Raw genomic sequence first — 12,710 nt, 5'->3', positions numbered from 1 at the left:
GGGGGGGGTGCTGCGGGGTCTTACTGGGGTTTGAACTCAGGGATTCACCTTTACTAGGCAGGCACTCTATCCCTGGATCCATGGCCCTATCACTGTTTCTGATGATTGTATTTTGCCAGTCCTGGGGCTTGGACTTAGGGCCTAAGTACTGTCCTTGGGCTTTCTCAAGGCTAGAGCTCTAACACTTGAGCAACAACACCACTTCTGGCTTTTTCTATGTATGTGGTACCAAGGAATTGAACCTGGGTCTTCATGTATGGTAGGCAAACACTCTACCACTAGGCCATGGTCCCAGCCCCTGTTCCTAATATTTTTAATGCATATTAACAATATTCCTAATTTAAAAGGGCCTACCTTTGTGGGAGGAGTTTGGGGAAGTTAAAATTGAAGTTTTTGTTTCCTTACAATCCTGTGGCATGGAAATGGACTTGAGATTAGAATGACATCAGTTATAAATAACAGAAGATATGCTTCCTTGTACATCTTAGTATAGTGCTGATATATATACATATATTTAGTGCATATGTATATAAGCACATACCAAAATAATTGTGAGAAATAAAAATATAAACAGTGCTTATCTTTGGTGAAGTATTACATGGCTTTGGGGGAGGAGGAATGTAGGGATTTGAAATCAGGGTCCCATGTTTACCAGTCAAACTCTGTACCACTGGAGCCATGCCTCCAGTCCTTGACTTGTAGTTTTAATTAATATAAATGTTTAATATTTTGCATATTCCCTCCAATAAGCATGCTATTTTTAACTGAAAAAATCAATTTTAAAGCATGAAATGCCCTGAAATTTTTATTCATTTTATTTTGCAGTGAAGAAACATGAAATAAATATCTTTCCAACATGATAAAATGTCCACTTTCAGTGGATGATTGAATCTAATGCAGAAAAAGTGTTATACATTGGAATCACAGTTTATACAGTTACACAGAACAGTATTTGCAAACTTTGGGAAAATATTGTTACTAACACTTCCTTAGTGAACAGGAATCTCAATACAGCTAGGTTTTATTATTTATCACAGTCACATAAAATACAAGTCTGTTTACAAGCTATTAATAACAATAAATGTGGTTTTTACCTGAAATTCTTAACCATATACAGATCTCTTCTTAAGCATTCAAGCTTAAAATTGCACTAAATTTCTACTGCAGAAAAAAAAGGAAGCAATCACAACAAAATGAAACCCACTAGCTAAAGGACTAAGAAAAATAAAACCAAACAAAAATCCCTAATCAGCAGTAAAACCTTTTGGGTTAGTTCCCAAGATTTTTCTGTCCAAACGAATATTGATTTCATTTAGCATTTTCAATAATATTTACAGGCACAGATTAATAGTTACATGACAACAGGACTTCAGGAGGATTAAACTACATAGCACTGTGTTAATGTCTTAAATCATGTATCACAGTCTACATGCCTTAAACACATTCTTCTACTATAATGCAAGGCCAAATTCATTAAAATTTGAGTTTTTAATATTTCTGAGACATATACATTCTTACAGTACAAGAGAAATACAGAACACAAGACTGCAATTGATTTTTTGTATCTTGAGTAGCTAGATAATTTCAGGGCATCTGTATGCACTAGGCTTTAACGATCAATATCTTCCACCAACGCCTCAAGATTTTTGCAGCAGGCTTTAACCTCCTCAATGGCAGCCATCCAATTATCATAAATAATTTTATCATAAATTGCATCATTAACTTCCCTAATTACACCCTCCTGCTGAGACTCAAGTGCATCACCGGAAAAAAATAACACTGATCTTGGAATTATGTAGGTACGCAGATTGTGACCAAGCAGAAAATCTTCATGTCTATTTCCTCCCTTCAAGTTGATGCCACGAGGAGAGAAGAAATTGAAGAATGAGTGCTTGGGGAAATCCTCAGTCACAGTACGGATTGTTCCCCAGATGCGATGTTTCTGCTTCTTCGTGATGGTTTTGATGGTGACATTCTTCCCTTCATTCCAATCTATGTCACAGCCTTTGGAATACTCGATTGCGGTTCCCCTGTAGGGATGGGGATCGTAGCAATCCAGCCTCGACTTCAGCACGTAGGTTTTGGTCAGCAGCTCATTTTTAAAATATTCATTGGGCTTGAAGTGGAATTCCAGGGTGAAACTGAGCGGCTCGCCGGGTTCCGAAAGCTTGACTTTAATATCGGTCAGGAGCTTGAGAATTGGCTCGTCATGTTTCTTGATCAAGGGAGTGAGGACTTCAACGTTTTTTAAAACAGTCAGCCAAAAATCTGGAATCCCCTTAGGATCCTCCTTATTCTCTTCTCCTGCAGGGGCCGCAGCGCCTCCAGCTTCCTCCTCCTCCTCCACCTCCTCCTCCTCCTCTTCAATGGCATAGTCATAATAATAGTCCTCATAATCCTCCTCTTCATTTACAAACTCATGTACCATGGCCTCCTCATGATAAGGGATGTCTTCGCTGTCATCCATTTCTTCTTCTTCCTCCTCCTCCTCATCTTCGGGCTCTAATTTATATCTGCATTCCTCTTCTGTAGGCTCATAGATTGCATTGATGATCTGACGTCTCTTTTCTAATAAAGGTTGATACATTTCCGCAAACTTTCTTTCAATGTGATGAAATTCCCTCAGGAATTTCGATTCTAAATTGGCCGCTCGAGTTTGCAGCTTTTTAAGGGCTAACACCCGGTACTTCACTTTCACAGGGAGACTTTCAACAAAGTCAGTATCTAAAAGATAACCCATGATCGCTTTGGGGCGATCTGCTTCTGCCTTCTCCGCCTCATCTTTGTCAGAGCAGGATGCGACAGCAGCGCCTTCATTTTTCTCCCCTTCTTCCCCGAGCCCAGCAGTGGCTCCTTCAGCCTGCGGCTCCCTATCATCTGCAGGCCCAGCGGCAGCATTTTCACTGCGCTCCCCGTCATCTGCAGGCCCAGCGGCAGCATCTTCACTGCCCTCCATTTGTTCCCCACATTCCTCCATCATTACGCTGCTGTCAACCTCTTCTGGACTGCATTCGGGCAGTTCTTTGGGTTCGGCTAACTCAGCCATTTTTTCCCCCAACCGCACTCGCCTAAGGTGAGGATCCCTGAGATCAGGAAATCTGACACTCACCAAAATATCCGCAGCAGAGCTTGGGAGTCGGTTGCCGTGGGGACAAACCCGCAGTGCTGAGGCAGGGAGAGAGAGAGAGAGCTGGGAACCGGAGCAGCAGTGGCCTGGGCGGGGATGGAGATGGCGATGGCGATGGCTGCTGTGATGGTCCTGAAGGAGTGCGTCAACGACTGCAGAGAGCCGCAGTGGGCAGTTCCTAGGCGAGCAGATGCTGCAGACAGGAGAGCAAAAGAAAAGCCAATAAGAAACCCCCAGTGCCGCAATATGATGGCGCAGCTGTCTCTGGGCTGAATTTTCTTGGTGCATCTAGCCTGCTGCGTCACCCCTTTCCCCCTCCCCACAACTCTGCTCTAATCTCATTTGCCAGGATGCTATGATTGGCAGCCGTAGAGCCAGTAAATTATGAGCTCTATCAAACTGCCAGCTCTGCTCACCTTCCCAGGTTCTCTAATATGGCTGATTCACTCCACACACACCCCGCGCCCACCATCCTCCATTCCATCTCCCTATAGCGTTTTCTAGAAATCCAGTGTTTAATAGTCATTCCAGTCTTCCAAATGACATACTTTTCTAAGAAAATAGTCATTAAAAGCCTGCTAGAAAGTGGAAGAAAATAAAGCACCCACCTGTTCTCTATCCCTTTGATTATTAACCCAGAGGCAAACTTACAAAACAATCCAAGGACATTTACAAACATCAAACAAATTAGCCATTGTGGATGATGTAACTCCTAGTGATTTACATAGTCTGTATTCCATTTTTCTGTATTTTCTACAAGGTATATGATTTAAAATAGGAAATTTTTCATTTACAATAAGAGAAGGAGGATGTGAGGAAAAAATGAAGGTGACCAGCCCGAGTAAAAACAAATATAATGTCTCCACCCAAGTGACTGGTGAGCCCCTAAGAGAGGCAACAAGTTGCCTGACTGATCAATAAATAATCACAGTGTTAAACTGACTGTATTTCCTCTTTGTTCATACTTACTCTAAAACTCACGAGGAATTTTTTAAAGAAAAGTCCAAAATATCAACTAATATTTTAAGTAGTATTATTTTGCTAAATGGAAATCATTGGTTATGTTTATTTTCTTCATATTTCCCATTGTGATCATGTATGTATGTATGTATGTATGTATGTATGTATGTATGTGTGTATCTCTGTATGCATGCATGCATACATTTTTATGCTGGTACTACAGCTGTAACTCAAGGTCTGAGCATGATCCTTTAGTTTTTCCACTCAAAGCTAGTACTCCACAACTGGAGCCATACCTCCACTTCCAGCTTTGTAGTGGTTTATAACAGTCTCATAAACTTTCCTACCCAGGCTGGTTTCAAATGGCAATCATCAAATCTTAGTGTCCCGAGTAACCAGGAAAATAGGCATAAGCCACCACTGCTGGGCTACTGGACATTTATGAATTATGCAAGGTTTATACTTTTAAGGCTGTATTTTTGTTTTTCAGACTTAGTTTTTATTGTTCTATCACAAACATCAACTGTTAAGCACTATATTTATTCTAGACTATGTCACATTAGAGATACATTCCTCAATTTATTTTCATATGCCATTAGCAATCTAGTATTTCTATAGTTACGAATCTTGTTCTACAAAGTTTCCCTTTCTATTTTTCTTGTTGTAACATTCCCTGAATAATGTGGACAGTAGGATCCTTTTCTTTCTTTTTTAGCATGTTTGTTTTTAGTCTGAAAATTTATTTTTTCTAGGTCATGGGGCTTGAACTCAGCGTGGGCGCTGTCCTAGAGCTCTTCAGTTCAAGGCTACTGCACTACCCTTGAGCCAAGCCCCATTTCTCATTTTCTAGAGGTTAATTGGAGATAAGGGTCTCAGGTGCTTTTGTGCCCTGGCTGGCTTTGAACCTAGATCCTCAGATCTCAGCCTCCTGAGTAGATAGGATTACACGCATGAGCAAAACTGAGATAGACTGGTTTATTAGTACATCTTAATGTCCTTAAATACTTTCTAACAATATAATTTTAAATAAAATTCATTGCTACTATTGTGCTGTACCTGTGGCTTATGCCTGTCATCCTAACTACCCAGGAGGCTGAGATTTGAGGTCATGGTTCAAAACCAGTCTAGCGGGAAATGTCATGAGACTCTTATCTCCAATTAACCACCAAAAAGGCCAGACGTAGAGCTGTGTCTCAAAGTGGTAAAGCCTTAAATAAAAGGAAATCAGGGACAGTTGCCCAGGCCTGGAGTTCAAGCCCTAGGACCACCACCACCAACAACAACAACAAAAACAAAAACAACAGACCTGCAATTCTAAAGCACTGGGATTTCAAGGAAGCAACCAAACCTGTCTTGTCCCAGTACTTCCTAAACATCTGGTTTTCATACTACTCTAGTTGCAAGTCCTGTTTTCAAGGCTGCAGTGGGGTAGGGAATTTAAGTGTGATAAAGTTTATTGTTCTTAGTGAAAATAAACCATTTTTAAAATAAAATGGCAAATATTTGTACTTGTTAATTTCTAGTAAACAGAAAATTTAGTTCTGCAAATGTTAAAAAAATTCATTGCTACTTAAACATTTTGTGTAGTTAGAGTAAATATGCTATAAAAAATAAAGACAAAAGATTTTGATTTATTTTCTCTGCTTTATTCCCTCAGAACTGAGTAGTGAACCCAGACTATTGTGCATGATAAGCACACCTCCCAGTGAGCTACATTCCCAGTCCTGAAATAGCAAGTTTTTTTAGCCAGTCATAGGGCTTGAATTCAGGGCCTGAGCATTATCCTTGGGCTTTCTCAAGGCTAGTGCTCTACCACTTGAACCACAGTTCCACTTCCAGTTTTTTCTGTGTATGTGGTACCGAGGAATCGAACCCAAGGCTTCATGAATGCAATGCAAGCACTTTACCACTAGGCTATGCTCCCAGCCCTGAAATGACCAGTTTTTAATGTATATTTTTACCATAATGAAACAACAAAAGACAAAACAGTATGATGAAAATGCCAAGTAAGGGTGACATTGATCAACATGCATTTTACTCACAAATTGACCTGTTGCCACAGCATGCATGAACAAACAGCATACAAGAGGGACTCAAATGATGAGTTCTCTCCAAAGAAAGTTAAGGGAAAGCACCTAAAAATGTAAGAAACAGGGGGCCAGGAGTTTGGCCTACTGGCATAGTGCTCACCACACATGCACAAAGATCCAGGTTTGATTCCTTGGTACTACATACATAGAAAAAGATGGACGTGGTGCTGTGACTCAAGTGGTAGAGCTCTAATCTTGAGAAAGCCCAAGGACAGTGTTCAGTTCCTGAGTTCAAGCCTCAGGACTGGAAAAAAAGTAAAGGAAAAGAAAAAGAGATTAGGGGCCGGGAGTTTGGCCTAGTGGTTAAAGTGCTTGCCTAGCATGCATGAAGACCTGGGTTCGATTCCTCGGTACCACATACATAGAAAAAAAAGCCGGAAGTGGTGCTGAGGCTCAAGTGGTAGAGCTCTAGCCTTGAGAAAGTCCAAGGACAGTGCTCAGGCCCTGAGCTCAAGCCCAGGACTGGCAAAAAAAAAAAAAGAAAAAGAAAAAGAGATTAGAAGAACAAAGTGGAAGAAAAGTTGAATTGGGTCAAAAGACTGCTTTACAGGTTGGACAAAGTGGTACTTCCACTTTCCTTCAAACCAATTGCATAACTGTTGTACATGGAACCAAAACAAACAGCAATGAAAAATCCTGAATTGCTGGCACTGTGGTTCATGCCTGTAATCCCAGCTACTCAGGAGGCTGAGATCTGAGGATCAAGGTTCAAAGCCAGCCCTGGCACAAAAGGACTTGAGACCCTTATCTCCAATTAACCTCTAGAAAATGGGAAGTGGGGCTTGGCTCAAGGGTAGGGTGGTAGCCTTGAGCTGAAGAGCTCAGGGACAACGCCCAGGCCCAGGGGTAGGGAGATAGTGTTGAGCTGAAGTGCCTGGGCCGAGTTCAAGCCCCATGATCCACAAAAAGCAAACAAGCAAACAAAAAAAAACATGAATTAACTTGATATTTTTGTGAAATATTTTACAAAGCAATTAAAATCTGCAAAATTGGATGTGAAGAAAAAAAAACTGACCTGTTACATTGAAACCCATTTGTACAACCACTTAAAGATAATAAAAATAAATGAATAAACAGAAATGAGTAATAATATTCTTATATACATAATTATGCAAAGCAAATAACTGCTTACTCTAAGTAAATGTCATGGCTGAATTAATAGTAAATTCCAAGCTTTTAGTGGTAGCACACATTTTATTATCCTTACTCATGAAGCAGAAGCAAAAGGATTATGAGTTCAAAGCAGCTAGTGACCCCTAGATCAAAAATAAAGTGCAGGGCCGGGAGTTTGGCCTAGTGGTTCAGTGCTGGCCTAGTATGCACGAAGACCCAGATTTGATTCCTCAGTACCACATACATAGCCGGAAGTGGTGCTGTGTCTTAAGTGGTATAGTTCTAGCCTTGAGAAAGCCTAAGGACAGTGCTCAGGCCCTGAGCTCAAGGCCAAGGACTGGCAAAAATAAATAAATGAATGAATGAATGAATGAATGAATGCAAAAGGAGCTGGGCCACTGGCTGCATTGGGAGAATGGCTGCCTAGCATGGGCAAGGCCCACAGTTCAATTCCAGAGCATGAAAAATGTAAAGTTTAATAATACCAAATTTTTGCAAAGGTATAGAAAAAATAAGATATATGTAGTATACATGTATACTGTATATATACAACCTATATATATGTATACGCAACAAATAAGTACATGTGTGTGTATATATATATATATATATATAACACATTATATTTTGGTGGTACTGGAGGTTTAAACTCAGGACCATGTACTTGATTAATAACTAACCTACCATTTGAACCATATCCCCAGCAGTTATTGGTGGTAGTGGTGGTAATTTTACTTGTTCTATGACTTGAGTTCAGGGAGCTCATGCTTGGGTGGTCTGTTTGTTTATAGTTTATATTCTACAACTTGAGCCACATCTCCGGCCTGATTTTTTTTTTGCTAGTTAATTGTTGATGAAGTCTTAAGAACTTTTCTACCTGGTCTGGCTTTGAATTGGATTTCTCATGTCCCAACCTCCGGGGTAGCTATAATTATAGATTAGCGACTAGCATCCGGCTGCTTTAAATTTTTTCTTGGTCGGTCATGGGGCTTGAACTCTGGGCCTGGGCGCTGTCCTTAAGCTCTTCAACTCAAGGCTACCACCCTATCTCTTGAGCCACAGTGCCACTTCTGGTTTTCTCGTGGTTAATAGGAGATAAGACTCTCACGGACTTTAGTGCCCAGGCTGGCTTTGAACAGCGATCCTAAGATATCAGCCTCCTGAGTAGCTAGGATTACAGGTGTGAGCCACTGTACCAGGTGGCTCCTTTAAATTTTTTAGATAGGTCTTATGTTTCCCCAGGGACAGTCCTCTACTATTTGCATAGTTGAGATGGGAATATTAGTGCATACTACCATGCCCAGCTTGTTTATTGAAATGAGAGTCTCATTAACATTTTGCCTAGACTGCCCTCAAACTTGGTTACTTTAGGTCTTTACCTCCTGATTACATGCATATACCACTATACCTGGCTAAGACTCTTAGGTATTGTTAGTGGGAGCATAAACTGTTTTAAAGTCATTAAAACACTATTTGACAGTATGAACTAAGTCTGAACACATGACTCCTCTAGAACTGAAAATTTTCCGATTTAGTTATACTACAAGTGTTCTTATCACCTTTGTTTTAAAAATAACTCCATTAAAGGTATATTTTTTTCTGACATGTAATATACTCTTGTGTGACATGTAATACACAAGTCAATATTTTTTTAAATTACATTTACTAAGTTGTTGATCACCTCTATAAATTAGATGCAGAACACAAATAACAAATGTTGGTGAGGATGCAGAGAAAAAGAACTCTTTAAAAAATCTACTGTTGCTGGGCGCGGTGGCTCACACCTACTCAGGATCAAGGCTCAAATCCAACCTGGGTACAAAAGGACCTGAGATTCTTATCTCCAATTAGCCTCTAGAAAACGGGAAGTGGGGCTTGGCAAAAACTACTGGTGGTGAGATAGTGAATGAGTACAATCATTATAGAAATTAGTACGGATACTTGTAAAAAAAAAACTAAAAGGGATTGGAAATGCAACTTAGTAGTAAAGTGCTTGTTTAGCATGCATGAGGCTCTAGGTTTGATTCCTCAGTACCATATAAACAGAAAAAGCCAGAAGTGGTGCTGTGGCTCAAGTGACAGAGTGCTATCCTTGAGCAAAAGAAGCTCAGGGACAGTGCCCAGGCCCTAAGTTCAAGCCCCAGGACTGGAACAAAAAAAAGTAGAGCTACTGTATGGTCCAGCTATATGCTAGCATGCAAAAAGGGCTAATCACATTCTTGTTTATTGTCTAGTCCACAGTAGCTAAGGTATAAATGATAAGAGGCGTATAGCAGGTACCTAATAACCTATCAACTGACAGATAAAGAAAATATAATATGCATAGCCATAAGAAGAATTAAGTTCAATCATTTCAAATGCAATGGTTGGAAATGAAAGATAATTTGTTAATTGGAATAAGCCAAATACACAAAAACAACCCTCATGTTCTCATATCTGGAAACCACAATACAAAGGTAGTACCATTAAGTAGCGGGCTGATAGAAGAGTGGATATCGACCATGCTCATATACACATGTGTGCAAATGTCCCAGGGAATGTCATGAATTTGTACAATTGATATATGTTACTAATAAGGATCTAAGCATAAGACCCTTCTACCTTTTTTCTTAGAAGAAAAGTTAAAGAATGTTTTATGATGTTGGTGTTGGCACTGATTCAATAGGAATGACCTCAAAAGCACAAGTAACCAAAGCAAAGACAGAAAAGAAAAGAAAGGATAGCAAGCTTTTTATTTTTTAATTTTATAGTTGGGGTGATGTGTAGAGGAGTTAGTTATATTTGTCAGGTGGTGGGTACATTACTTCTTGAAAAACATTCTCATGTTTTTCTTCCACTCCCCCTTTCTCCAACCCCTCCCACTCATCTTGGCTTTTTCCTTCTCTTCCCTATTTCAAATAAACAAATAAATGTATGTGCAATACATCAGGTACCAAAGTGAGATACAGTAAGTACATAAGATAAACCATAAGGGGAAATAAAAGAGGAAAAAAATAACCACATAGTACCTTAAGAACAAAAATCACAAAGATAAACCTCTTGTTTCTCTATCCTGGAGTGCATTTCCCTTAGCTTCATACTATACAGCCGTATATACATAGCTTTGAGCTACTGAGATCCTGTGCTAGGAGAATCCTAGACGTATACTAATTGTTACAAATGAGGGAAACCATGGAGTGTATGTTTCTTTGAGTCTGGCTTACTTAATATGTTTTCTAAGTCTTTCCATTTCCTTATGAATGAGGTGATAGCATTCTTTCTGATGACAGCGTAGAATTCCATTGTGTATAAACACCACACCTTCTTGATCCATTCATCTACTGAGGGGCATCTGGGTTGATTCCATATCTTAGCTATGGTAAATAATGCTGCAGTGGTTGTGGCTTAGTATGACCTTGTTTCTGGACATTTGGGTAAATGCCAAGGAGTAGAATTACTGGGTCATAGAGGAGCTCTATGTTTAGTCTTTCGAGGAACTGCCAGACTGCTTTCCAGAGTAGTTGAATGTTCTTACACTCCCACCAACAGTGTAGTAGTGATCCCTTCTGGCCACATCCCCACAAGCTTCTGTTATTAGATTTCTTGATAATGGCCATTCTAACTGGGATGAGGGAAAATCTCAAAGTTGTTTTGATTTGCATTTCTTTTATGGCCAGAGATGTTGAGCATTTCTTTATGTGTCTATTGGCCATTCTTATTTCCTCTGCAGAGAAGTCTCTCTTCAAGTCTTTAGCCCACCTTTTAAAAACAGCAAGCTTTTAATGCACAAGTCAGTATAGTTGCAGAATACAAAGTCATCATACAAAATTGTTGTATTTCTCTATACTGAACCAGAATTGCCCAAAAAGAAAATTAAGAAAATAATCTGTTTAACATAAAAAAATGTTTAAGTCCATCAAGGATGTAAAAGACCTGTATACTGCCAGGCGCCGTGGCTCACACCTCTAATCCTAAATACTCAGGAGGCTGAGATCTGAGGATTGCAGTTCAAAGCCAGCCCAGGCACTAAAATGTCTGTAAGACTCTTATCTTCAATTAACCACCAGAAAAATCAGAAGTGGCACTGTGGCTTAAGGAGTAGGGTAGTAGCCTTGAGCTAAAGAGCTCAGGGACAGTTCCCAGGCCCAGAGTTCAAGTCTCACGGTTGATGACAAAAAAAAAATCCCTGTATACTGGAAACTACAATAGACTGATAAAACAATTTAAATAAAGCGCAAATGAATAGAAAAGTATTCTATGTTCATGCAGAGTGCCATACTTAATAATAGCTGCACTAACTAAAGAGACCTACAGGGCTGGGAGTGTGGCCTAGTGGTAGAATGCTCGTGTAGCATGCATGACATCCTGGAAATGTTTCATAAAGTGATGAAGTCTCAAGAAGATAAATGCAACATGATCTCACTTCTATACAGTATTGTATCTAATGTGGTCAAGACCAGAGGATGGGTAGGAAATGGGGAGATGTTAATGTGTCAAGTGTCTGGTTTGTTTTTTGTTTTTGTTTGTTTGTTTTTGGCCAGTCCTGGCTTGAACTCAGGGCCTGAATATTGTCCTTGGGCTTTCCGAAGGTTAGAGTTCTACTACTTGAGACACAGCACCACTTCCAGATTTTTTCTATGTATGTGATACATAGGAATCAAACTGGGTCTTTGTGCATGCTAGGCAAGCACTCTACCACTAGGCCAAACTCCCAGACCCTCAATATTTTTGAGTTCTTAATTTTGAAATATGTTCAAAGGTTATTGAACTACAAAGTATTCCCATTTACAATGTCCACTAGCCTTACAAATTAGTCCTTGAATTCTCAGGCCTTAATATACATGTGTTTACATACACATTTGTTGAACCATATGCTTATATATGTCTTGATATGTGTATATTTAATTGGATCTTGGGGAAACTAATTCAACTCTTAGAAAAAAATATATTTTACAGTAGAGGAAAGAAATGTAAACTTCTTTAGTGTCAGTCCTGGGACTTGAACTCAAGGCCTGAGCACTGTCCTTGGGCTTTTTCAAGGCTAGAGCTCTACCACTTGAGCCACAGCATCACTTCTGGCTTTTTCTGTGAATGAGGTAGTGAGGAATTGAACCTGGGTCTTTATGCATGCTGGGCAATCACTCTACCACCAGGCCAAACTCCAGACCCCAACTCTGACTTTCAATGTGGAACTGATACTCCTTTATTTCCCAGTAAGAACTAAGTCAGTGATCTTACCAAGAGGGAATCTGCTTGCCTCTCCATTTACGAAGCTCTCAAATGTCTCATCTACTTGGCGGCTCCTTTCCCACTGAGGCTCCAGGCTGAAGCTGAGCAGATCTAAATACAAAACTTGCCTACTAGTCTGGAGAAGAAGCAAATTGTTATCTGTTGTCAAACATCTTGTGGACACCAGGTGGCGGTAGCTCACACCTATAATC

At 39.9% G+C, this 12,710-nt stretch overlaps 1 protein-coding gene across 1 annotated transcript; it reads right to left on the bottom strand.

Moving 5' to 3' along the window:
- Positions 1-792: 792 nt before the first annotated feature.
- Positions 793-3,390, bottom strand: LOC150041038 (nucleosome assembly protein 1-like 2). Its single transcript, XM_090326199.1, has one exon. The coding sequence runs from the start codon at positions 3,044-3,046 to the stop codon at positions 1,610-1,612; it is 1,437 nt and encodes a 478-aa protein (XP_090182325.1). The 5' UTR covers positions 3,047-3,390; the 3' UTR covers positions 793-1,609.
- Between the last annotated feature and the right edge of the window lie 9,320 nt (positions 3,391-12,710).

The sequence above is a fragment of the Megascapheus bottae genome, chromosome X (assembly GCF_031878675.1).
Source record: "Megascapheus bottae isolate mThoBot1 chromosome X, mThoBot2.hap1, whole genome shotgun sequence".
NCBI lineage: Eukaryota > Metazoa > Chordata > Mammalia > Rodentia > Geomyidae > Megascapheus > Megascapheus bottae.
Note: the sequence above shows the minus strand (reverse complement) of the source record. Positions and strands in the feature narration are given on the sequence as shown.

What these genes read in the sequence shown, in the direction of transcription:
- LOC150041038 (XM_090326199.1), bottom strand. Translation starts at nt 3,046, where the DNA reads ATGGCTGAGTTAGCCGAACCCAAAGAACTGCCCGAATGCAGTCCAGAA.